This window comes from Nicotiana tomentosiformis, chromosome 2 (genome assembly GCF_000390325.3).
Source record: "Nicotiana tomentosiformis chromosome 2, ASM39032v3, whole genome shotgun sequence".
NCBI classification, from domain to species: domain Eukaryota; kingdom Viridiplantae; phylum Streptophyta; class Magnoliopsida; order Solanales; family Solanaceae; genus Nicotiana; species Nicotiana tomentosiformis.
The window spans coordinates 151,184,935-151,212,878 of NC_090813.1; the positions used below are offsets into that span (position 1 = coordinate 151,184,935).

General features: G+C 38.7%; 1 protein-coding gene and 1 long non-coding RNA gene across 6 annotated transcripts; one reads left to right on the forward strand and one right to left on the reverse strand.

The window, feature by feature from the left end:
* On the reverse strand, positions 1-27,944 carry LOC104116062 (coiled-coil domain-containing protein SCD2-like). Of its 5 annotated transcripts, none has more exons than XM_070196245.1 (19): positions 27,630-27,940; positions 27,198-27,486; positions 26,917-27,012; positions 26,077-26,648; positions 25,552-25,627; positions 25,314-25,355; positions 25,115-25,177; positions 24,381-24,430; positions 24,267-24,294; positions 23,873-23,947; positions 11,664-11,711; positions 11,515-11,575; positions 7,226-7,339; positions 7,007-7,128; positions 3,144-3,207; positions 2,664-2,711; positions 1,970-2,010; positions 781-907; positions 1-536 (listed from the first exon to the last, which is right to left on the reverse strand). In XM_070196245.1, the coding sequence occupies exons 2-19, from the start codon at positions 27,414-27,416 to the stop codon at positions 427-429; spliced, it is 1,956 nt and encodes a 651-aa protein (XP_070052346.1). In that variant the 5' UTR covers positions 27,417-27,486; positions 27,630-27,940; the 3' UTR covers positions 1-426. The 5 variants fall into 5 exon arrangements, 4 of the variants coding, with proteins under 4 accessions (XP_070052346.1, XP_070052347.1, XP_070052345.1 ...); XM_070196246.1 differs by having other exon boundaries at positions 27,198-27,509; XM_070196244.1 differs by having other exon boundaries at positions 27,198-27,473; positions 27,630-27,939.
* On the forward strand, positions 10,821-11,417 carry LOC138906734 (uncharacterized). Its single transcript, XR_011414342.1, has 2 exons — positions 10,821-10,940; positions 11,080-11,417. It is a non-coding gene; the product is annotated as an uncharacterized lncRNA (long non-coding RNA).

The following is a 27,944-nucleotide window of genomic DNA, read 5'->3' on the forward strand; positions in this document are numbered from 1 at the left end:
AAAAAAATTAATTAATATATGTTATGATAATTCAGATTTTTCGACGAGACAAAAGAGAAACCTCATGGCAAATTTTTTAGCAATCGGTCAAAGTGAATATCTTCAATTGTTTTTTAACCATCTGGTATTCAAGACATATTCTACTATGGATGGTGTTAGCGCTCCCTCCCAAAGGAATTTCCATTGATTATGGGTGAGGAAACCTTTACCACCACGCATAGCTTGATGGTTCTTCAATTGTCGATTGCATATTCTGGCTGTCTCTTTTAGTGGAAACACATCAAAACAGCTTAAGCCTCATCCACATACAACGACAAATAGGACTTGAGGATCCACACTAAGATATGTGCAGCAAATAATGGTATTCACCAAATGAATAAAAAAATTATTGATGGGAAAAAGAGAGAAACAACTCATTGTCAAAAATCATTTTCCTTTTGCATTTTTTTGTGTGTTTTCTGGATCTATCGATCGGCATTCTTTCCATAATTGGGTTTCAATCCCCAATTTCTTGAGCTCTATGAGGCCACGCTCGACTGCAATGTGAAAGAAAAACTTCATTAAGTTATTTGCGTTAGAAGTGGATATATTTTGTTGTCGGGCTACAACAACAATCCGGGGTAATCCTACATGTGGGGTCTGGGATAGAGTGTACCAAACAGACTATTAATTTGTTTAACTGCAACTGCGCCTCCAAAGTAGTCAATCAGTTATTACTCTTTTTTCTCCCTATATTCATTATTCTCCTTGTAGATTGAGAGGAGAGGGAGAATCTCTTACCATGAACAGCATCATGTGAAGTGAGAGGTTGACCACCTTGGTTAATCCAAAACTGTAATCTCTCCTCTGCAATATCTGGTTCCACTCCATGATTTTTGGCTCTTCTCCACAAGTATGTGAGCCACGCCTGAAAGAATAATACCAAAAGAGAATCTTTGACTACGTAATGGGAATCGGAAAGAAATTCAAAACAAGTGTATAACATCTATTTTTAAATTAATTTTCCAATAACAAGCACAACAAACTCATACAACATGTTTCCTTCTTGGTCCGTTCCAAAAAGAATGACCCCTTTCTAAATTTGAAAACAATTTAGCTTAAACTTACAATTCTATCTTTAATGAGAAACTTTTATAACCACACAAATACTCTGAGCCCCTTTTTGACTTGTTTAGGACCACAAATTTCAAAAGTCTTTATTTTTTCTTAAACTTCGTGCCCAGTCAAACATGTTCACATAAATTGAAATGGATGGAGTAAATGATTAACAAGAGAAAAGAGAGGGGGACAATTGAGACCTCTTATTCAATTGTAACTTGTAAGCTTAGAGAGCCCCCACTATAATTCTTATAGAATAGTTTTTGTTTTTATGAAGAATAGTAGTATCTATTTTGAAATGGATCGTTTAGCTATATAGTCATTGGTTTTCTTACAGAGACAAAATTGTCACCCGGATTCTATCACAGATAAAGAAAACAAAGACAATCTTTAATCATATACTCCATCCGTTTCAATTTAGATGAGATAGTTTGACTCGGCACGAAGTTTAAGAAATAAAAGAAAACTTTTAAACTTGTGATTTTAAAAGCTTAAGGGGTAAAAGCTTTGTGGGACCATAATATTTTTGTGGTTATAAAAGTTTTTCATTAAGGGTAAAATGGCCAAAATGAAGAGTTTAAAGTTGAATTATTTCTAAATTTAAAAATGTGTCATTTGTTTTTGAACAAACTAAAAAGGAAGTACATCATCTAATTTAAAACGGAGGGAGTACTAGTTATTTTTATTTTTTGAATATTTCGTTAGAGAAGTTGTGCACAATTCAAAATCAATGAGCAATAATTATGCAGTTTTAGTTATTCAAAGGTTTGCTAACCAGCAAGTGAGTAATAGCCTCAAGGGAAGACGGAAGGTGGAAAAAAGAGGGAAAGTCAATGTGAAGAATTAATTAAAGAGTCAAAATGTTAAATACCTGCTTAAATTGCACATCTTCTGTCTCCTCCGGACTCAATTCTGTGATACAGACATAATATTAGTAATACGAGGTAGCAAAGAAAGTTCTAATGCTAATATCTACTAACCACTCCTTTTGAAAATATAGGCAAAATTGGAGATACAATGAATGGAATGGCTAAACCTGAACTAAAAACTCGACATTAGATTATTGCGTAGTGGTGTATCAGAAGTACTCGAATCACATGGTTTGTTAAACTAGAATTAATTCACTTCCCGAGCGAAAGGCTCTCAATTTGGCATTGAATATAGGATATCTCAATAACAGCAAGGAAATAGGTTAAGCCACCTCAAATTAAGTCAACAGCAGTGAAAATTAGATCCTTGACAAGAACTCCGATGGTGATTTTTGAGAAAGCTTAATCTTATACCATGGTGAAGAAAACCCATTCATACCTTTCTGGGTTGAGCCATGCACTTATTGTTACACAATGCAACTTGAATATTACACAATGCAACTTGAATAGTTAAGATTTTCCAATGTTATATGTATAGAAGGAAGAATGTCATGCAATTAAAAATAACTTATCAAAAGCAAGTAATGTTTATTCTGTTGAAACAAGAAAAAGAAGAAAGAGAAATGATTCAATTGTGCAAAGGGTTCAAAGTAAGCTAATTGAATGACCAAATGACAGTAACTTGAATAAACTCACCAAATGCTTCTGAAAAGCTTTGGCCTTCCATTGGTAGCCTCATGTCATCTGCAGCCATAACATATGTAACGGCAGGTCATTATATCTATCAGTCAAGATTTGAGATGGTTTACTATGATCAGCATGGAGACTGAAAAAGTTCAGTAGCTCCAAGTCTTAACCCTACAATAAATGCATATATCTCTCAAAAAGTTAACCCAATCCGAGATGCAGCATTGTACACATTGAGGCAAATTCCTATAACCAAAAGAGAAGGAGATATGATAGAAGTCCATACAACTCCACAAACTAACGCTCAACTTTTGGATCATCCACAATTGTGAAAACTACAACAAAGGCAAAATCCCAAACCAGTTAGGATAAACAATAAAAAATTCAACATATACCTGACATATATTTGGTGAATGAATCCCAAGAATATAGTTAACATGTGATAAAGGTAGATACGCCATACAGTTAAATATGAATATCTACTCTTACCTGTAGCTCTGAGTGCAGTTAGGCGCCTTTGTTGGGCCATTGCTAGGGCTACCGCTCCTTCTACCTTTAAAAGGGAAAAAAAAGGATGAAACAGAAAACTAAATCAATTACACAAGAAATTTCATCAAATTCACAGAAAATTAAATCAATTACACAAGAGATTTCATCAAATTCTAACACATAATACAACTTTTATTTCCATTTTTAAGCATGTGAATAGCAGTTCCAGACCATTGATATTATAACTGATTTCTCATCAACCTTTCTGCTCAGCGTTCACTGTTCAGTAACAAGACAAGAAGCTTTAGCATCTTACGTTCAAGGTTATACGACAAGAAAAATGAGGTTATAATTTATTATGAAACAAGTTTGAAATTATTACTCCCTCTGTGCCGTTTTGTTTGGCACCGTATCCTTATTAGTCCGTTCCAAAAATAATGACTATATTATAATATTTCATTAATGATAATCTTTATAGCACACAAATGCTATAAAATATTTAAAACCTCAAGTTTCAATTTTATAGCCACACAAATGTTATGTCATATTTAAGACCACAAATTTCAAAGTTCTTTCTTCATTTATAAAACTTTGTGCCAAGTCAAACTATGACAAACAAAGTGAAACGGAGGGAGTACTTTGGTATTAATCTACTATCTTTGGTCCTACAGAATTATTGTTGGATGACCTTTCTCCAAATATTTCATGGATTTCTTGCCCCGCAACAAATAAGAAAAAAGAAGAAGACAGAAAGCAAAAACAAAAGAAAAGCTACCTACACTAGTCCTGATTTATGTTGGCCACTGTTACAGAAAATCAGTCTAATATGGCAAAAGAAGAACAACAGTTGTGCTATCATTTTCTTCGCATTTTAGAGAAAGGAAGAGCATTTATCAGAGACGCTGAAGATAAATATTCTTAAAACAAAGTTCAGTTGAATATAATGGTGATAAATTTTTTAGGGATCTTTTATGAATAGTGTATCAGGTTCTATATCAACAAAGAACACTTATCTGGCTTGCTTGACTTCAAGTAAAACAACAATATTTGATGATTTCAGAGGTTAACGTTGAAGAAAAGTTTGCATTTTGCAAAGGCAATATACTATCACTCAAGTGGTCTAAAAGGTCTAGTAAAACTAAGCGACGTGACTCTCAGGATAAGCTGAGTGTGAAGTTTGGGCTCAAAGACCCACATACAATTCTGGCCATATTTATTCCCTGCTCACACTTTGATAACTCTTCATATTTTCCTCCCCCCAGGGTAAAGGATCAACACAGATATACAACAAAGGGAAATGGATGGAGTTAGCAAGCAAATGAAAATGGTATTCTCTTCAATTGTCGTATTGTAATTGAAAGGGATTAGTCTAGTTTGGTAGCACCTTTTTGATAAAAGACTACATGGGTTGTAATCCTATTATCCTTGCCTACTCTTCTATTGTCTACTTTCTTGATCCTCACCGTAATTGCTTCGGTATGAGAAAACATCAAAGCTTTGCTGGAATTGTTCCACTCCTCTCATTGGAACAATTCCATAGGAGATGATTTCAATGGCCACATTGGAGCGAATTCGGGGGGTTATGATGATGTGCATGACGGCTTTAGTTTTGGAGTTAGAAACGGAGGAAGAACATCGCTACTGGATTTTGCTAGAGTTTTTGATTTGGTGATAGCCAACTCAAGTTTTCTAAAGAAGGTGGAACACTTGATCACTTTTCAAAGTTCGGTGGTCATGACCAAGATCGATTATCTGCTCGTCCGGAAGTTCGATATAAGCCTTTGCACGGATGGCAAAATCATCCCGAGTAAGAATCTCACGACCCAACATAGGCTTTTGGCCATGGACCTTAAGATCACAAGGAGGAGGAGAAAGAGGGTTGTGTCTGGTCAACCGAAGATCAAGTGGGGAGCCTTGACTAGGGGCAAAACTCAAGAGTTGAAGGACAAGTTGCTGGCAATGGGGACTTGGAGGAGTACTGGGGACGCAAGTGGTATGTGGACCGCGACTGCGAATAGGATTAGGGAAGCTGCTAGCAGGGTATTAGGGGTTTCGAGGGGCTATTCGGGTGGTCACAAATGGGACTGGTAGTGAAATGACGAGGTCCAAGGAAAAGTAGAAAATAATAAAGTGGCATATTTTAAGTTACTGGAGAGCATTGGCGAGGAGGTGAGGAGGAAGAATAGGGAGTTGTATAAGGTGGCTAAGACGAAGGCGAAGTTAGCGATTACAGCAGCTAAGACTGCAGCGTTTGGACAATTGTATGCTGAAGTTGGGGGGCAAAGGCAGGGATAAGAAGTTGTACAAACTAGCTAAGGTAAGAGAAAGGAAGGCCCGTGACCTGGCCCAGGAGAAGTTTATTAAAGACGAGGATGATAGAGTATTGTTGGATGAGGCACTTATTCGCCGGAGAAGGCACACCTACTTTCATAAACTCTTGAATGATGAGGGGGCAAGAGCATTGTCCTGGGTGAATTGGAACACTCCGAGAGTCGTAAAGACTTCGTGTGTTGTAGGCGTATAAGAGTTGAGGAGGTCGGAGGGGTTATGCGTAAGATGCGCAGGGGAAGAGCGACCGGGCCAGACGAAATTCCGGTGGAGTTCTGGAAGAGCGCGGACAGGGCGAGCTTGGAATGGCTTACTAGGTTATTTAATGCCATTTTCAGGACGAAGAATATGCCCGATGAATGGAGTATGATGATCCCTTTATACAAAAATAAGGGTGATATCCAGAATTGCAACAACTATCGAGGTATCAAGCTGCTAAGCTACATTATGGAAGTCTAGGAAAGGATGGTGGAGTTGAGGGTGCGGAGGAGTGTATCTATCTCCGAGAACTAGTTCGAATTTATGCTGGAACGTTCGACTACGGAAGCCATTCACATTGTTAGGAGATTGATGGAGCAATATAGGGATAGGAAGAGGGATCTACATATAGTGTTCATCGACCTTGAGAAGGGCTACGATAAAGTATCTAGAAATGTGATATGGAGATGTTTGGAGTCTAGAGGCGTTCCTGATACATACATTAGGGTGACTAAGGATATGTATGATGGAGCTAAGACCCTAGTGAGGTCCATGGGAGGGGAGTCAGACCATTTTTCAGTTGAGATGGGGTTACATCAGGGGTCAGCTCTCAGCCCATTTTTATTTGCACTGGCTATGGACGTGTTGACGCGCCACATTCAAGAGGAGGTGTCGTGGTGCATGTTTTCGCAGATGATATTGTTATGATTGATGAGACGCGAGATGGTGTTAATGCAGGGCTGGAGGTTTGGAGGCAGACCCTAGAATCTAAAAGTTTCAAGTTGAGCAGAACCAAAATAGAATACTTAGAGTGCAAGTTCAGTCGTGCGGATCAGAAAGTGGACGGGTATGTGAGGTTGGATTCACAAGTCATTCCTAGGAGAGATAGTCTCAAATACCTTGGGTCAGTTATACAAGGGAATAGGGAGATCAACGAGGATGTCACACATCGTATCGGGGGTACATATGATTTGTATGCACTGGCTTGAGAGAGTGTTAGATAGGTATGTAAATAACCCTAGTCCCACATGGAATAGGAGTAGAATATGTATTGTGTATAGTTATAAATAGGGTTATTGTAAAAGGCTTAATAGAATATCAATAATAGATTTTTCTCTCGTGCATTCTGACAATTATGTTGTAAAATGTTATAAAAAAGTTTAATATACATTGTTAATGCTTGTCCCATGTCAAAGGTCCTAGATCACTTTGAATATCTTAAGAGTCTAAAAACTACTCCACAAAAATGATATGATGTGCAATATAAAAAAGTTCTGAAATTGCATAAACCAAAATCCAAAGAAAAAGTTCACGGAAGAAAAGAATTTGTAAAAGACCTTTAGTGATGTCAGTTCCCGAAGACCTTTATCCACTAGTAGCATACTTTCAACATTCCCGTCTCCTGAAAGTTCACTCAGATCATGCGGAAGTGCTTCCCTTTCCTCTGGATCATTGTAAACTACCAAAAAAAATATTTTAAATAATAAGTTAAACAAAACAGGCTTTAAATGGTTTAGGTTGCAATAAATAAACATTAACTTTTGCGAAAATCTCACGTAATAAGTTCTCATCTTTAGCTTTTTGCCCTGCCTCCAACACAACTTCCAACGGTAAAGGGGCAAGGGATGACCAGTATTCTTGTTTTGCTCCAGCTATGTCTGTATGAATACCTGCATGATGTTTAACTTTACATGAATAATCCAAATGGGAACAAAGACAAAAACTAATTTTTCTACACCTAAGTCCAGGAAAAAAGAAATGTAGAATTTCACTTGGAAGATTAAATTGGTACCGGAGCGTGAATAGATGTGAATTATTTAACAACTCTTCTGACTGATCTCACTTAAACTATATCCTTGAATTAGTTTTGGAGTACTTCGTACAATCCATTAAAGGGAAACAAATAAAATGATAATTTTACTTTTAAATGTCGGGAAAAGCCTTCACATAAATCACAACTTTTTGATGTTCCCTCTTTCCTAAATTACTTAGAGCCCGTTTGGACATAAGAAATTTTTTTCTTTTTCCTAAAAAATTTTTACCTTTTTCCGAAATCAACATTTGTTCATAAAATTTTCACACTTTAAGATACATTTTAAAAAATTTTGAAAATTTGAAAAACTCCAAAAAGCTGTTTTTCAATATTTTCACTCAAATTACTCACAAAACTTCAAAAACAACTCAAAATTATATTCATGTCCAAATACAACTCTAAAATTTCAAATACCATTTTCACTTGAAAAAAAAAATACCCCTTATTTTGGAATTTTACAATTCTTATGTCCAAACGCCCACTTAGGCACTGATACTGAGCAGATTATAATTTCACTGTATCCCCTCCATCCTCCCCCATACAAATTGTGCACTTCAAATTTCTGCTTAGGATTCAACTGTCCATATGCTACTTCTTTTTGAAGACATGTAGTAACATTTTTGTCATATCTTGTACGTTTCAAAGAAAAATAAAAAATGTTTCATGTGATAGACCTCCTAAAGGGTATGACAGATTTTACACAGTAGAAGAACATAAATTAGAGTGGATTTGAGATTTTCTCTTTTATTTTCAGATAAGTTTATATTTGTGTTCATATTGATCTTCTTACATATTGACTAATGCTTATGTTGGAAATCTAACTTATTAAGGGTTCCCTACTTCATTGATTGTTACTTTGTCTAAAATGTTTGAAGAACACTAGATAAATAACATTATTGACCAAGACATGCCACTTTGGCATATTCTATAGAAAGCCAACATTTTGAGAACATTACTGGACATTCACTCAACATCAAACTTTTCTCATAAAGACTTAGAGCCTTCCTACCGGAATACTCCTCCTTTATCTGCGTTGTTTCATTATCGTGAAGATTTGATTGGAACTACATCTCCCAGATTAGTTCCTGATTGTAATGATACTTCTTAACTTTCTTTACTACTCCCAATAAAATGCACTTAAAAAAAAATATCTCACAAAAAAGAAAAAGATTAAATATATCTTGTTTGACAATTTTGCCAATAAGCTAAAAGGGAAAAGACAATTAGAGATTCATTGTAACTCTCACAATTATTTGAAAAATACTTATTTGGGATAGTTTACAGAAATAGGATGAAACAATTGGGATCACATCACGATTGTTATCCAGAGCAGAAAGTGTTTTAATAGGTTCTAGAAAAGTGTACAGAAGGTAAAGGAGAAATCAAGGATGAATAAAGGCCAAATACCTATGCGGCCCATTAAATTTGGTTTCAATTTTTATTTTGACACTTTAACTAAAGCCAGTACCTATTGAACACTAAAACCCTGTCTTACTTGTGCCTATTAAACACAATAGCTGACATGGCTAAAAAATGTGTATTTTACCATTCTTAAGCGCGTGAATGGATCTGAAATTATATTTTTTCTTCTTTTTTATTTAAATAAAAACCCTTTTTCTAAAGAAACCATATCACCACCTTATTAACTCCATTACTGTCGCTCATCCGCCATTGGTGCGACTATTTTCCTTCGTTCTTCTTTCTCCGCACACCACCCTCCACCCTTCCCCTTCTTCCTCCTCCCTACCCACCACTGCCACCACCAGCCTCGATCCTTTCCCTTCCCTCCTTACATGAAATGGAGATTTAAAAATTCAGAGATGAAGAACAAGTTGACTCGGAAGGTTGAATTGATGAGATAACTAAAATTGATCAGAAATTGGATCAAAGAAAATTGGTGAAGTATGAGATTGACGAAGAAGACGACGATGGAGAATTTTTCGACCATGAAGCTCTGCAAATTTTCCCTGAACTTCAAATTATTTTTTGTCTTCAGATATTTATTTTTTAGTCAATAGACCAATCTCATACATCGTCAATCTGCTGCAGAGCTTGAAAGAAATCAGATTCCTTAGGAGACTCTCCCCAATACTCAGCGTTTAAGCAGATTGAATGAAACTCATTTCTCTTTCTCTTTTTTCCTTTCTAGATTTTTTACTCTTCTTTTTCTCTACTGACTTGTCTTTTTCTTATTGGTGTCATTTGTTAGGTCAATGGCAAGTAGCTTCAAGCTTTGAAGTCTGTTGAGAGTTATAAAAAATGTGTTTAATAGGTATAAGTAAGATAGGGTTTAAGTGTTCAATAGGTACTGGTCTTAGTTAGAGTGTTAAAATGAAAACTAGAGCCAAGTTTAAGGGTCGCATAGGTATTTGGCCATGAATAAATCTAAGAGACAAGGACGTACAAAGATATTTTTGTATATAATGTGGGTCGTTTGGTAGCCGGTTAGAGATGAGTTATCCATGTATTAAAATTAGGATAACTTTATACATTGTTTGGTTAAAAGAAGGGGAAAAAATAATCTCCACATAAAAGCTAGCATAAGTTATACAATGTTTGGTTGTTTTTTCCTCTTTTCCACATAAAATGTAGCATTACTAATACAATATTTGGTTCATGTTTTTCTTTTCCGCATAACTAATACATGTATAAGTTATGAGAGAATCTATGTATTATTTATGCATGGTATAAGGTGGAATAACTTATACATATATTAGAAATACTTTTATTAAAACACAAAATGACAAGAATACCCTTTATTCAAACTTGTATTTTTTTGTTTAAAAATATATATATTTAAACTATACTAACAATTTTAATAAAATAAAGTAAGCTAATAATAAATAACACTCAAATTACATTTATATTACTAATCCTTATATAACTACCACATAACTAAACCCCGCATAACTAATCCATGCATAACTAATCCCAACATAACTCAACCTTGCATAATTTATCCTTGCATAACTAATACATGCATAACTAAACCTTACATAATTAATACCTGCATAACTAAACCTTGAATAATTAATACTTGCATAACTAATACATGTATAACTAATACATTCATAACTCTAACAAGCAACCAAATGACCCATATATGATAGAGCTACATCGGGTAAGTGAGGTTTAGAACGTGGCAAGGCAGAACTGGAGCTGAGCTAGTGGTGGATGACAGCTGTGTGGATATTAGTTGTAGCTTAATTAGTGATTACCTAGAGTTTGTTGTAGTTAGTTAGTTAACTAATCCTTGTACATAAATATCCGATTGAGCTAATAAAGAAGAAGCAGTTTCATTTGCTCCCAAAATATTTGACCTTCATGTCTCTCTTCTCTCTCTCTCCCATTCTTCCCCTAGGCTAGAATTGTCATAATTCTCAGAATTCTTCAGATCTTAGCAAAAGAGATGAGAGAATATCAGATTCTACTTCTCAGAAGAAAGTCATTCGCACTCGGTAAGCACCAGGTTTAGTTAGTCTAACTCTAGGAGCTAATATCAAACAATTTAGGGAATGTAATTTTTATAAAAGTTACATTTATTTATTGTGGTTTAATAATCATTTTTTATAGTTTACAGTTTTATGTAATTTCCAGTGTCCATTTTCAAGTGACATCCGAAAACAAACTCAACTACAATGACTTCTCAATTTTATGCGTAGAAGGCGGAGCAGAGAAGAAGGCATAGTTGAAGAAACTGGGGTCCTAAATGCCAAAAAAAGAAAAAAAAAAAAAAAAAGAAAGAAAGCTGATGATTGTGAAAAGTAATAGAAGAAATTTATTTTTACGCCAATAAATGTGGTCAAGGTGTCCCAAAAGAAGTACAATATTAAAGGAACATTGAGGTCTTAATCTCAATGCTTCAATGCTTAAAGGAAAGTAACTCCATGGTTTATCTAGAAAATCATTTATAAAATAAAGTAATTTAGTGATCACAGTTTTACTTTAAGAACACAAATATAATTCTAATTGTCTAGATATATTAAGCACCACAAGTCAGAAAAAATTCTTGGCACAAGAAATTTAATATACCATAACGGACGCATAAACTCCAATAGCGTGCAAGCCAACACCTCTTGAGAACAACCTCTTCCTAAGGTGTGAAACTGTGAATTACGTAAGTATGCAAAAGGAAAGGGGAAAAGTTACAAAGAAAGGCCACAAAATAATTACATACATACCATCTCTTCTTGACTCAGTATCATTCTTCGAGTCATAGTTCGCAGGGACTACGCAAAAGAAAGAAAAGAAACGCGTATGCTATTAAAGATGCGAGATAGTTTATTATTCATGCTCATAAGAGTATTATGATTATAGATGAGTATAATATCTTTGACATGGTGGACAACATACAGGAATAAATCATGATTACAATAACCGAAAATCTTTGTCTACTCTATGACCTTGTTAAACTAACTGTATTTCAGTAACCAAAAATATTTACTAAATGTTATCTGCTAACAAGTTTTCAACAGTAAATTACATGCATTTCAATTATGTCCCAGCACTATTGTTTATCCGAAAAAACGGATAAAGTTGAATTTGTACGTAGTTCTAAGGATATATGGTATAACTTAATACAAATTATAAGGATAAATAAAAATATCAAATACGGATTACAAAGAATGCAAAATAAACAAGGTTGGAAAGAAGATGATTTTTAGGACTAAGCAAGATGAATCAATCTATGAAACTTAAAAGAATAACTCTTCAATATAGGAGTGTATGGTATTTTAGTTGCAATGTAAGCAAAGAATTATCTTTTACAGAAATGTAGCCATCCTCTTTATAGTGGAGGATCATATTTTAGATATAATTAAAAATACATAGTGGGGAACCCATGATAAATCAGGTTTTTCCTAATTTCCGCCGAAATTCTCTCCCTTAGTGCGTTTGCAACGGCTCTTTGTTTGTGAACTCGAGCTCGATCGCCCTCGGTGCTGGTCGGTATTGTTTTTAGAGCTCGATGCGGACTTGCTCGATGCCGACTCGGGATCAGGTGATGATTCGGGCTCGGTATTGGTTGGCCTCTGCCCCTTAAGCTCGATTCCACAACATCTCATCATAGTTCGATTCGGACCCGAGCTCGATAATGACTTCGAACTCGGTGTTTGACCTATACCTGAAATCTGAAGCTCGTCTGTACCATCTTCAGAACCCATCTCGATATTACGAAGTCTTCCTTTGGTCTATTATGATCCCATCTCGATCAGTCATACGAATGCCGAAATCAATTTCGACCGTATACAGATAGTCCCCTCATTTCTCGGGAAAGATGTGGTGGGAAACGATATGATTTCTCAATGGCTCGATTAGACATGCACTGACGTTTGCATCGAGCCCGACCATGACGTACGTGATAGTTGTCCCGTCGGTTTAGCTTACCAAGGCATTTAATGTGTATTAGACGGTGGTCGGCCACCGCTGATATTGAACCGCTATTGCTTCAATCTATAAATAACCCTTCCTTTTACCATTTATCACTTTTCAATCTTCCAAATTTTTTAAGTTCCTTTTCGTATCTTCTGAGTTCATTCGCAAATCTGTGATTCTTTTTTACAAAATCCTTCTTCAAAACCACAAAATCTTTGTCACTTTTTTTAAATCCAAAAATGCTGAAAACATTAAAAATCGTCCCCCAAAAAGAAAAAGCTTCTTCTTCCCAATCTGCCGCCGACAAAACACTGATGGATCCACGGCCTGAGGAGTGCGTCCCGACGGTGTGTGTTCTTACCTCCGATTTTAACAAGGCTCTTCGGTTCCGGGCCGATGTGAGCCGGTATCGAGGTATATGTGTTCGATAACTGAGAGACACCTCAAACAGCTAAAGAAAGATTGCAATTGGGAGAACAAAGAAATAGTAGTCCCGTCTTCTGACGAAGATATCACCACTTATGTGAAAGGGTTTTTAAGTGTGTGTACTTACCCTTTCACGTTAGGCCCCCTCAATCCCGTTATTATCGATTTCTGCCGCCAATACCAAATAACCTTAGGTCAGATCCATCCTTCTTTTTGGCAGATCGCTATTTTGATCCGATACTTCGTGAACAAAATCGAGGGGATGCCTTTCACCCTCGACCATTTCATCCGATTATACTGTCTTCGCCTCTTTCGAGGCGGGTTAATAAAACTTCAACGTCGGGCTACCAAGGTTCTGTTCTCGAGCATAAACGAGAACAGGGATCGAGGCTAGATGGGCAGGTTCGTTCGAGTAAGGACTTCGAACCTGATTCTGACTGAAAAGATGCCTTTTCTCGAGGAGTGGAACATGAAGCGTAAGTGTAATTCTGTTGTTATCCCCTACTATTTTTCCCTTTCATTTCTTTCTCACCGGTATCTCCTTTTTGTGATGCAGCGGTTCCCTGGATGCCCGACGCAGTTCCCGATCTCAAGAATTGGGTACGAGATCTGGCTTCGACCTCCACATATGCCGAGCGTTCATGGCGAGATTTGTCCAAGGGTCGATGGGAGGCCAAAAATCATGGTAAGCTCCTTTCTCGCATCATTGATAGTTCGAACTGTTTTCCGTATACTTAAATCAATTTTCTTGTGTGTAGGTTTGGGCAAGGATGCGGTTTTGAGACCCCTGTCCGGCGAGGAGAAAACTTCGGCCCCGGTTTCTAAACCGGCGAAGGACAATAAGAGAAAGAGGGCCTCTACTTCTGAAAACCCAAAACCGAAGGCTCGTAAGTCGAAGAAGAATACCATACCTTTAACCTCAGAATCAGTTCGGCGTTTGAGGGATGAAGACGAGGAAGACCCGTACTGATGGCCCGAATGAAGAAAACCATCGACGCCCCACAGGCAACTAGATCGATGGTGGTTTACCAGGCTCTGCCTCGAACTGAGGATATATCGGAGAAAGATTCGGGCAAAGTCCCCGAGCCATTGGGAATCGAGGATATCTCCCATCGAAGTCAACGAATAGTGGATATGACTGAGGGGGTCATTCCTGACTCTCTTCGAACTGAAGAGAACACCCCAAGTGACTCACTTGGGGCAGTAGTAATCGAAGACTCGCCCACTTTCCCTGCTTTTTCCGAAGGGGCGATTCGGGAAGCCCAAGCTTTGGGGGCCCTTGAGGTAGATGGATCTCATGAGGGAGATGATCCTTTTTGTGATTTTTTTACCGGTGTCGAGGATGTTGTCGGCACTAGTGATGCATCAGATCTTCTCCTCGGAGTGCAACAGGCTTTGAATCGGGTAAGCCTTAACTCACTTCATTGGTAATGCTTTTATGCGTGTTTTCTTTTTCTAACTTCGTTTCTTCTTTCTTTGCAGGCCGCAGCAGTTCATCGAGAAGCATGTTCTCGGTCTCGAACCGAGCTGCATCGATACGAGGCCGACCTTCGACGGGTCACGGAGGAGAAGAACTCCCTTAAACTCCTCTTAGGGAAAAGGGGAGAGGAGATCAAAGACCTCTGAGCTGAGTTGGCCAAGGCTCACCAAGATCAGACCGATCTGTCTGAGCAGGTAATGATACTTTTAAAAGCCTATGGGCTCGATACCGGAATGATGGCTAATTTTTCGATCTCACAGCTGCAGTAGAAAATTGAGATAATCGGAAAACTCCGTGAGGAGGTCTATGTGATAAAAGTGGAGTCCTTGAAGTGGAAAGAAGGTATGGACCGCTTCGCTGTAGAGAAAGAGGCTGCTCGAGCCCAATTATCATCGGTCGAAAACCAACTTCAAAGTATGAAGGAGAAAAGCTCGGTTCAAGCAAGAAGAATAGAGGAGCTTGAGGCTCGGTTGGCCTCTGAACTTGCCAAGGCCGAATCTAACACCGAAAAGGCAAAGGCCAATGCAGATGCACTTGTGGCCGTCTATCGGGCCGATGCTGAAGCTGCCCAGGTACAAGCAATAGAGGCAGCCGAGACCGCCGATACTCAAATATATTGGGTTGCTGAACTTGCTAAGTGCCGATCTCGGAGGGAGACCCTCGAGGAGATCCATGCTCGAGGTTTCGACCTCACTGAAGAGATAAAAAGAGCTCAAGAGCTCGAAGTCGATGCTGAAGCCTTGGCTTCTGATGATAACGATGATGATGATGATGATGACGATGATGGGAGCAAGAGCGGGTCCGAGAACGTGGAGGAGCCCGGTGGAGAAGAGACCGCTCCCGGAGATAACCAAGAAACTTAGCCCTTAATTTCTGTGTTGCAAACAATCGTGTAAACAATCTTGTATATATATATATATATATAAATATCTTTTTCTTTTACCGACTTGCCTTTGTTTAATTTCCTACCTTGTGAAGATTTTATTTTATTCATGCCTTATGAATGTTTACATAAGGCTTTAGGTAATTTGATCGAATTTGGACTTCGTAGTCTTTATATCCGAGTGAGAAATTACTCAAACTTGAAATAAGGTAGCCCCATAGGCTTAGTAGTCGAGTTGAGTGATTGTTTGAACTTGAAGTAATACAGCCCGTAGGTTTATTAGTCGAGTGAGTGATTTCTCAAACTCGAGATAATGTAGCCCGTAGGTTTTATTAGTCGAGTGAGTGATTCAAACTCGAAGTAATGTAGCCCGTAGACGTAAAGGGACAAGCGAGTGTTGCTCAAACTCGGAATAAAAGTAGCCCGTAGGCTTAGTAGTCGAGTGAATGATTTTGAACTCGAAGTAATGTAGCCCATAGGCATAAGGGTCGAGTGAGTGCTTGTTCGAACTCGAAATAAAAGTAGCCCGTAGGCTTAGTAGTCGAGTGAATGATTCAAACTCAAAGTAATATAGCTTGTAGGCATAATGGTCGAGTGAGCGCTTGCTCGAACTCGGAATAAAAGTAGCCCGTAGGCTTAGTAGTCGAGTGAATGATTCGAACTCGAAGTAATGTAGCCCGTAGGCGTAATGGTCGAGTGAGTGCTTATTCGAACTCGAAAAAAAAGTAACTCGTAGGCTTAGTAGTCGAGTGAATGATTCGAACTCGAAGTAATGTAGCCCGTAGGTGTAATAGTCGAGTGAGTGCTTGCTCGAACTCGGAATAAAAGTAGCACGTAGGCTTAGTGGTCGAGTGAATGATTCGAACTCGAAGTAATGTAGCCCGTAGGCGTAATAGTCGAGTGAGTGTTGCTCGAACTCGTTGATTTACCTTAATCCTGTTTGCATAATAAATCTCGAAATAAAGGAATATTTCTTGGATATAAGATATCGGTAAAGAAGAAAACTTTCTTTGCAAGTCATCATACATGTGTTCATGTTTTGCGTCAGGGCTCGGGCCAACAACATGAGCATGGTTCGTTTTGACCATTTGGCTCTTATAATTTTTCCTATCGGTACCTTGTTGTTATGAAGCAACTTTCTTGCATCGAACTTGATATAGGGCTAATGCACAATTTTTCCTATCGGTACTCTGTTGTTATGAAGCAACTTTCTTGCATCGAACTTGATATAGGGCTAATGCCCCCCAGTATTCAAGGTCGATTATAAAGAGGCCTCGGATACTGTCGAATTGTTTCTAGGTTAGCACGATCAATGGTTGCCTCATTAAAAACCATGCCGAAAAACCCATTTGGGATAAAACCGGTCTAAGGGAAAAAGAGTGCAACACGTGCTTTTAGACCTAGGGCTTTGTATTGAAGGATTCATCATTGCTCCTGATTGGACTCCTGCAAGGGTTAGTTTTGAAATATAAATGAATATGGGAGGGTCGTACCTTAGCAGTAGTATCGCTTTAGGTGCGACACATTCCAATTGCTTGATAGTTATTTGTCGTTTATAATACCGAGCTTGTAGGATCCTTTTCCGACAATTTCAAGAACCTGATACTGTCCTTCCCAGTTTGGACACAGTTTTTCTTCGTTTGGATTTCGGGTACTGAGGGTGACTTTCCTTAGCACTAAGTCCCCGAGTTTAAAATGGCGAAACTTGGTCCTTCGATTATAGTATCTTTTGATTCGCTTCTTCTGCGCGGCTAATTGACGAGAGCAGCTTCTCGTTTTTCATCCGATAATTCGAGGCTAGTATTCATAGCCTCGTTATTTGACACTTTTGTTGTATATCGAAACCTGGCACTGGGTTCCCCGATTTCGACTGGAATCAAGGCTTCAGAGCCATACACTAAGGAAAATGGGGTTGCCCCCATACTAGATTTTGATGTTGTTCGATATGCCCAAAGAACTTCGGGTAGGATTTCTCTCCATTTTTCCTTTAGCGTCGTTCAACCTTTTCTTTAGGTTTTGGATGATAGTTTTGTTCGTTGATTCGGCCTGTCCATTCCCACTAGGGTGATACGGTATTGATAATATCCTTTTTATTTTGTGGTCTTCGAGAAATTTCATCACTTTGCCGCCGATAAACTGTTTTCCATTGTCACACACTATTTCGGCGGGTATCCCGAATCGACACACGATATGATTCCAGATAAAGTCTATAACCTCTTTCTCTCTTACTTTTAAACGCCTGTGCTTCAACCCATTTAGAGAAATAGTCAGTCATAAATAAAATGAACTTAGCTTTACCTGGGGTCGATGGTAGAGGGCCGACGATATCCATTCCCCATTTCATGAAGGCCATGGGGATAGGACTGAGTGAAGTTGCTCTCTGGGATGATGGATCAATGGTGCAAACCTTTGACATTTGTCATATTTTCGGACAAACTCCTTTGCATCTTTGTCCATATCAATCCAATAATACCCTGCCCTGATTATTTTTCGGATTAATGAATCGGCACCGGAGTGATTTCCACAAGTACCCTCGTGAATCTCACGTAGGATGTAGTCGGTGTCTCCTGGACCTAAGCATACTGCCAATGGTCCATCGAATGTCCTTCGGTATAATGTTCCATCTGTAGTCAATGTAAATCGAGCAGCTTTGATTCGTAGGGTCCTCGAATTTTTAGGGTCCGATGGGAACTTTCCATTCTTCAAGTATTCAATATACTTATTCCTCCAATCCCAGGTTAAGCTTGTAGAATTTATCTCGGCATGACCTTCTTCGATTACGGATCTCGAGAGTTGAACGACAGTCCCCGAGTCGATCTCATCTCCCTCGACCAATGACCCCAAACTTGCGAGTGCGTCGACCTCACTGTTTTGTTCTTGAGGCACATGTTGTAAAGTCCATTCCTTGAAACGGTGAAAAGTTACCTGTAATTTGTCCAAATACCTTTACATCCTATCTTCTCGAACTTCGAAGATTTTGTTTACTTGGTTCACCACTAGTAAAGAGTCACATTTGGCTTCAATGATTTCTGCTTCCAAGTTTTTAGCTAGTTCGAGACCTGCAATCATGGCCTCGTACTCAGCCTCATTTTTAGTCAACCTAGAAGTTTTGATAGATTGCCTAATAATGCCACCCGTGGGGGGTTTCAAAACGATGCCAAGCCCGAACCCCTTCACATTCGAAGCACCATCTGTAAAGAGGGTCCAAACCCCCGATGATGTACCCGATTTTATCAAGAGTTCTTTTTCAACTTCGGGTATGAGGATTGGCGTGAAATCGGCCACGAAATTCGCCAAAATTTGGGACTTGATGGCTGTACGGGGTTGATATTTGATATCGTACCCACTGAGTTCGACAGCCCATTTGGCCAGTCGGCCCGATAGTTTGGGCTTGTGCAAAATATTACGAAGTGAGTAAGTGGTTAACATGCATATGGGGTGATATTGAAAGTATGGTCTTAACTTTCTAGAGGCGCTTATCAGTGCAAGTGCCAATTTCTCTTAAGTGTGGATATCTAGTTTCTGCTTCTTCTAAGGTTCGACTTACATAATAAATAAAAAATTGCGTACCTTGCTCTTCTCGAATTAGTACGCCGTTCACCGCGATTTCCGATACCGCCAAGTATAAGTAAAGTTTCTCATCTGCCTTCGGTATGTGAAGTAGTGGAGGGCTCGACAAGTATCGCTTCTATTCTTCTAATGCTTGTTGGCATTCCGGGGTCCAGGCGAAATCGTTCTTCTTTTTTAGTAGAGAGAAGAATCTATGGCTCCGATCCGATAACCTGGAAATGAATCAGCCTAATGCGGCTATCCGTCTGGTAAACTTTTGCACAGCTTTTACACTATCCACAATGGCGATGTCTTCGATGGCTTTGATTTTATCGGGGTTGCTCTCGATCCCCCGATTTGATACCATGAAACCGAGGAACTTGCCCGAACTGACCCCAGAAGGACATTTCTCGGGGTTGAGCTTCATGTTGTATTTCCTTAAAATCTCGAATGTTTCTTGCAAATGAGCCAAATGGTCCTCTACGCGCAGGGACTTAACTAGCATGTCATCAATATAAACTCCCATTGATTTACCTATTTGTTCCTCGAACATTTTACTTACTAGGCGTTGGTAAGTAGCTCCTGCATTTTTTAGCCCAAAGGGCATCACATTATAACAATATGTCCCATATTTGGTGACAAATGAAGTCTTTTCCTGGTTTTCCGGGTTCATTTGGATTTGATTATACCCGGAATAGGCATCGAGAAAAGTAAGGACCTCGTGGCCAGCTGTGGCATCGATCATGCGATCGATGTTGGGTAGCGGAAAAGAATCTTTGGGGCATGCCTTGTTTAGATCCTTATAATTTATACACATTCTAAGTTTGTTCCCTTTTTTAGGGACTACAACTACATTGGCTAACTATCCGGGATATTTTACCTCCCGAACGAACCCTATTTTGAGAAGTTTAGTTACCTCGTCCTTTATGAATGTATGCTTTACCTTGGACTGGGGTCTTCTCTTTGGCTTCACCGGTTTGAACCTAGGGTCCAGGCTCAGTCGGTGCGTTGTTATCGACGGTGGGATCCCTGTCATGTCTGAATGGGACCAAGCAAAACAATCTATATTATCAATAAGAAATTGAATAAGTTTTTTCCTGGGTTCGGGGGTCAATCCCGTTCCCAAGTATACCTTTCTCTCGGGCAGATGCCCGATCAATATAACCTGTTCCAGTTCTTCGACCGTCGATTTGGTGGCGTTAGAATCTTCGGGGATGATAAAAGTTCGATGGATTAGAAAATCCTCCTCATCTTCTTCTATTTCCTGCTTCCCTGATTCGATCGAGGCTGGCGACTGTGATTGCTATTTAACTTCTCATTTACCTTTGATGCTTGACCTTTCCGAGGTTGATAGTGTTGACATCGGCGTTACTCATTGACCGCAAACATTTCCCTTGCAGCATGCTGCTCCCCGTATACTTTTTTTACACCATCCGACGTCGGGAATTTTATTACTTGGTGAAGAGTCGAAGGTACTGCCCTCATATTGTGGATCCAAGGCCTTCTGAGTAAGGCGTTGTACCTCATGTCACCCTCGATTACGTGGAACTTGGTATTTTGGATGGTCCCGGCCACGTTTACCGGTAGAATAATCTCCTCTTTAGTTGTTTCACTGGCCATTTTGAAGTCGTTTAAGACCCGAGCTGCGGGCATGACTTTATTTTGCAGACCGAGTTACTCCACGACCTTCGATCGGATGATATTTGCAGAGCTATCTGGATCCACTAAAACACGCTTAACTTGAACTTTATCTAATAAGATAGAAATTACCAAAACGTTGTTGTGGGGCTGAGAGATGCCTTCGGATTTTTTGTTGTTGAATGATAAAGTATCTTCGGTCACGTAATCTCGGGTTCGTTTTACTCTAGTGAACGGTATCTTTGAGCATTTGAGTATGGGTTCCTGTGGAGTGTCGACCCCACTGATGATCATATGAATGATATGTTAAGGTTCCTCCTGTTCATTTTTTCTGTTGGCGTTTCTCTCTCTGAAATGGTTCTTGTCTCGATCGCTGAGGAACTCTCGAAGGTGGCCCTCATTGAATAGAGAGCTACCTCCTCCCTTAATTGTCTGCAATCCTCGGTCTTGTGGCTATGTGTGCCATGATATTTATACATCGAATTTGGGTTTCTTTAGGAGGGATCGGTTTGCATGGGTCTGGGCCACCTAGTATCCTTGATCCTTCCGATTGCCGATACAATGCCTGATGCATCAATGCTATAGTTATATTCCGATAATCGAGGTGCCTCTATAGGATCGGCATATTTGTCGAAACCGCTTTTGCTCATAAGTCCCCGAGAATTCTGTCCTTGATTACTCCTTCGATTGTTCCGGGCGGAATTGCATCCCGAATCATTATTCCTTCGATTTGTGGTGTATAGTTGATATCGGTCTTTGTTCGACCTTGGCTCTCTGTCGATGCTCCTTTGGTTTTTAATAGCCGACCTGTTTAGATGTACTGATCCGGAAGGAGCTCCTAATTGGTCATCTTCGACCCTGATTTTTGACTGATATCGATTGTGCACATCCGCCCAAGTTACAGCTGGATACTCGAGGGAAAAAGCTTTTGCAAGAATTTTTTGGAATCCAACCCTTTTATCATTGGTGGTGCCTCCGAGATCTGATCGACCCTGGAGTTGTATGTTTCTACTTTTTTATCGTTTGCTTCGATCCACTTTGTGAGCTCCTCGAGTATCTTAGCAATTTCGGGAGTAGTCCCCGATTCTTGCTCATTTGACCTTCTACGGTTTGCTCCGTTCTGTGGGTAATTTCTCGAGGTGAATTGGGCTCTGGCCTGCTTGGTGTCTAGGTTTGGCTCTGCAACTGAGCTATTGCTACCTGTTGGGCTTGCAGCATTTTAAAAATGATACGCAAGCTGACTCCGTTTTCCTCAATATTATGGGTCTCTCGAGCCGCAGATCGAGTACCGCCATGAACGCTATTTTCAGGTTGAGAACATTGGTTCGCCTCAAGGGCCACATGTGAATTAACGTCTAGTGGTACTTCGACCCAAGCTTCAGGTGCTCCGACTCGAGCTTCCATGGCATCGACAAGCGGCCTTCCGGCCCTAGGCGTCAAGTTGTTGGTTTCGTCTTGAAGGCCGGCTTCGTTTTCGATAGGTAAAGCCATTAATTAAGGGTTTGCCATTGCTAATCCGAAGCCAAAGACACTTTCAAAAGACAGGCGTAAAATGGTGTGTATTTGCAAATTCGTATCAAATAATCATTGTTATCCTTAGCCCTACGGTGAGTGCCAAACTGTTTACCCAAAAAACGGATAGAGTTGAATTTGTACATAGTTCTAAGAATATGTGGTATAACTTAATACAAATCGTAAGAATATATAAAAATATCAAATACGGATTGTAAAGAATGCAAAATAAACAAGGTTGGAAAGAAGATGATTTTTAGGACTAAGCAAGATGAATCAATCTATGAAGCTTAAAAGAATAACTCTTCAATATAGGAGTGTATGGTGTTTTAGTTACAATGTAAGCAAAGAACTGTCTTTTACAGAAATGTAGCCATCTTCTTTATAGTGGAGGATCCTATTTTAGATATAATTAAAAATACATAGTGGAAAACTCATGATAAATCAGCTTTTCCCTAATTCCCGCCGAGATTCTCTCCCTTAGTGCGTTTGCAACGGCTCTTTGTTTGTGAGCTCGAGCTCGATCGCCCTCGGTGCTGGTCGGTATTATTTTTAGAGCTCGATGCGGACTTGCTCGATGCCGACTCGGGATCAGGTGATGATTCGGGCTCGGTATCGGTTGGCCTCTGCCCCTTAAGCTCGATTCCACAACATCTTATCATAGTTCGATTCGGACCCGAGCTCGATAATGACTTCGAACTCGGTGTTTGACCTATACTTGAAATCTGAAGCTCGTTCGTACCATCTTCGGAACCCATCTCGATATTACAAAATCTTCCTTTGGTCTATTATGATCCCATCTCGATCAGTCGTACGAATGCCGAAATCAATTTCGACCGTATACAACTACTAAGTAAGAAAATACAATGACATTTCACGACTATAAACTGCCAAAGAAAAATGCAAATGTCTTTTTTGAATTCTTTGGAAAATTGAAATATTGAAATAATATCCACGATATACTCCCTCTGTTTCAATTTATGTGAATCTATTTGACTGGCCACAGAGTTTAAGAAAAAAGAGAAGACTTTTGAACTTGTGGTGTAAAATGAGGCACATATATTTTGTGTGACTATAAATCATTGCATAAAGGTAAATTGTTTCTAGATATGGAATTGGGCCATTCTTTTTGGCACGGACTTAAAAAAAAATAAGTTCACATAAATTGAAACAGAGGGAGTAAGCTTTAAACATTTTCTACTTTTTTTTTTATCTCCAAACTTTTGAATTTTCAGTAATTATGTTCTATACTATTCTCTAAGACTTGTTATAAGCTATCAGAATACTTCAATTCTAAAGGCCTCACATCCAACGACTCATCGTGAAATCAAGATTGCAAAGCTAAAGAGGTAGATTCACAAAACTTTTAAGTTCTTTTTCTTTCTGAAAGGATAATATTGAAGTTTTAATTTGTAGCACTTATATCTCAGAAGACTAAAATAGGAATTCTTAGTCCTTAATCATAGATATAAAGAATGAACTATTCCTGAAATATGAAATCAAATATAAAGGATGAAGGTTACAAATACCTCAGCTTCTGTTCGAAGAGCTGCAAGCTCGTCACTTTTTCCACCGTAAGTTTGTGCTGCAACTTTTAGAGCAGCCTGTGAAGTACACATCTTTAATTTCATCCAAGCGGAATAAGTGAAATAAATATGATAATATCATACTGTCGCTTTCCTACTTTATGTGAAAAGTTTCTACTAAAAGATCATACATTTCTTTACACCTAACAAGTTTAAGATTCAAACTGTACTTCGATTGTTATGTGATGTTCCCTATCGGATTAACTCTACAATATTTTTTTCTTCTACTATATTAATGTACGGTAAATTAAACTATCTCTTTGAAGTTATACATTCAACCCGTGTGTCACAAAATATAAAATAAGGAAGAATGTATTGAACTCTTTATCATACATACCTCCCTTTGTTGTAGAGCTGCTTGTTTCCTGTACAAAGGAAAAATAAAAACATATTGAATTTAGCCTAGATGATTTTAGAATGAAGGTCAATGTTCTTTGATTATGAAGCTTACCTGCTTAAAAGACGAGCCTCCATTGACACACCTTCCCCAAGACTGGCAACCTAAAAGCAAGACATATGTAATTATGGCCAATATTTTGGCTAGTGGAATCCATCTCATATAAGCATAAGCCTATTTCCAAAGTAGACTTTGTTGGTAATATTCTTTGGGACCCAAATGGATATCATTTGCACAAGTTGTATCTTTTCTTTTACAACTAAGAGGCCAAGGCTTTTTTGCCTATAAAAAGAAAGGCAATTAGTTCATTTTAAACACACCAACAAGACGTGAGTCTTCATTTCTTGTTTCTTCTTCTCCTTTAGTAATTGAGAGTATTTTGTAAGAGAGTGAGTATTGAAAAATACTTGTGTGATCCCCTTTCTTTGGAGCGATCTTGTGAGGTTATTCTCTCAGGGGTATTTGTCGTTGTTATCAACTTGCATTATCTTTGTTATTGTCATTATAACATTGTTTGGCTAAATTTCGCACTACCCGAGTTCCCGATCCTGACAACATATGTTAAGCAACTCAAATATTGTGAAGGCTCATGACTTTTCTGCGAACCTCTTACTTTCAGCAGTGGAATTACTCGAACCACTGCTCGAACCCATGATGCAAAGCTTTCATCACTTTGCAACATCCAACAGTGGTATTGCAATGTTGGCAGCATCAACATACAGTCTGAAAGCAAAGGAGAAAAACTAACTAATGCGAGAAAAGTAACAAATACGTTCTTGAAGATTTACCTGCTGCTCAAGCTGCCTAGCCCTTGCCTCAGCTTCTTCACAACGCTCTTCTGCAAGTCGAAGCTGAAAGGATATATAACGATCCACTGCCCGTGAGCACGATGGATTGAAATAATAAACTAATTCTATTAGCAAAAATTAGCGTTACCCAGCGCCTAAGTACCCAACTGATTGCTTTTGAGAAGGAAGTTGTTCTTACCTTTTCGAGTAAACTTTCATTCTCTTCTTGAAGCATGTCAACCTGTATTTTGGATCAAATATCATTCACATCAATATTGTAATTAGAGATCATGGGAAATCAATAGAGATTCTAAAAAAAAATAGCAACTTATCCAAGAGAACTTCTCTGTTTAGGAAGTTCAACTCTATAAACTTTCTGATTTTTAGAAGGTTTGACACGTAGTTGAATGATTGATACAGTTGATAAATGAACTAACCTCATCTTGTAAAGCAGATGAAGATGGCTGAGTGGGAGGTTCTTTATACTTGAAAGTACCAAAATCTACTGATAACCTGCTCAGTGACCCAATAAATGAAAGATTAGAACATATTCAGCAATGCACAAGACTATTTAATGTACTCCCAGTTGATATTTGCGTTTACCCTTGGTCCTGTTCAAAGACTAACATCTAGAATATGGGATGGACGGACAAGTGTTTTACATTTCGGAACAAACTTCAATTCTAGTTCTAGAGCTGAAGAGTGCGTAGTAATTATATGACTAAAATGTCAACATTTGTAATAAAACTGGTAAAGCTACTTTGTCAAAATAGTGAGCATCAAAACCTTATACTACATGCTCGTGTAGTTATTAGCTTGAGACTTCACCATGCTTACTAGCTTAACTCTATATTCATAGTAACTTATTAGTTTCAAGGGTGCACACATGTTGAGATGGGTCCAATCAAAGAAATGCAAAATTCAAAGAATTATGATTACCGATTCAAAGAATCAAAGATTACCTTTTATCTTTACGAGCTTCAAGATTAGGCTCAATTGCAGCTGCATTAGAACCAACTGGCCTGAGCGATACAGGCACATTAGAAGGTACAACAGGAACTGGCTTGCCACCGAAGTGACCCGAGCGGTTAGCTGCTAGAGCACGAGCAGATAGAGGCTGTTCCGGGATACTGGATTGAGACGATAATTGATTGCTAGCCAAAGGTGTAGTTGGTGCGCGAGCAGATGGTGGTTGTTCCAAAGAGTTTTTAGATTGAAAAGTTAGCTTACTTGGGACAGCTGCAGAAGTAGAAGAAGTGGTTTGGATAGATGAATGAGAATGTTGATGAACATGTACATGCTGTTGCTGTTGCTGTTGTTGATGTTCCAAGGAGGAGCCTGATCGGAGAGAAGTTCGAATAGGCATCGTTGAACGAGCTGACAAAGGCTGCTGATCTAAAGACTCTGAAGACAAAGATGGTCTAATTCCTAATATTGATGTTGGACGTGTAGTCAGTGCATGTTGTTCTATGGATGTACGGATTGATGCTGGATGTGTAGATGATGCATTTGCTTCTATAGATGCACGAACTGGCTGAGAGAGAACAAAAAAATCAAAACTTCAATCTTGATTCTTGCATAAAAAAATTACAGGAGATCTCAATTTATTTGGCTCTGATTGGATGCTGGGTTTATCTAAGCAAGACAAGTAATAGTACCAAAACTACTATCCAATTGTGATCTATAACAAATACTCATTTATGACAAAATGTAAATGTGTCAATTTTTTAGAAGAGAAAAAAGTAACAGAAGGGGGAAAATTGAGAGTGAGGAAGTATATTAATGGTGTTATGTAAGAGTACCTTTTGACCCAAAGAGTCAGTAGATGCAGATGGTCGGATTCCTAGTGATGCCGGACGGGTAGTCGATGCCTGTGGTTCGATGGATGTTCGGACTGACTAACACACAACAAAAGAAACTAAAACTCAAGCTACTTACTTATTTCTCAAAGAGAAAGATACTCTCTCCGAGGTAAAATAGATTATTTGAAATATAATGCTACTATGGTCCATAACTTTCTTTTCAATAATTTTATTAAAAACACCAAAGGAGCATGTGCAAGTTTTTTAAAGTATATATTTACCAGAGGAGTACGAGTTCGATTGGGCCTTCCACCAAGGCCAATAGCAGCTGTAGAGGGAGCCACAACCACAGGGTTGTATTCATACAGCTCGTCTTCCTCTTCGTCATCATCGGCTTGTTGATACGCCATTACCTGAGCCAGCCTCTGCGCCGCCGCCTTTGCATTCTGCGGCCGCCGTCCCGCATTTGACCCTGACCGCGCGTGCCCCTGACCCTGCATCTCCGCCCACCCAATGCCTCCACTCTGCGTTATTTTCCTCTTCCCTTCAATTTATTTCTGCGATTTCACCCTAATTAAATGAAATTATTATACCTATCAAAAGATAAGAATTTGAATGAAACAATAATAATTGTTCTAATAGTCATGTAGTAGTAGGAGTAATTTTCTTTTGCCTTAGACGTCATAGAATTTGGAACGAAATGAAAGTAATACCTTTTAAGTACAGTCTATGCCAGATCCTTCTCAAACGCTTTGATGTTAGAAGATGAATCCATGCATCAAGATAATTCCATCAATCTTTGATGTTAATTCAATACATTCTTCTTATTAGCCCACCAATTCAATGTCCTGTAGATTTATTTATATCAGGGTAACAACATATAAATGAGCTCAATCATTGAATTTCTTTTTAGAATATAGAATTTTGGTTCTTGTTGTTTCGCGAGTAGAATATTGTGGACGAGATTGGAGTCGCCAGCTTGCATTGCATACGGGGAAGTTGAAATATGAGATGCGAATAATAATAAT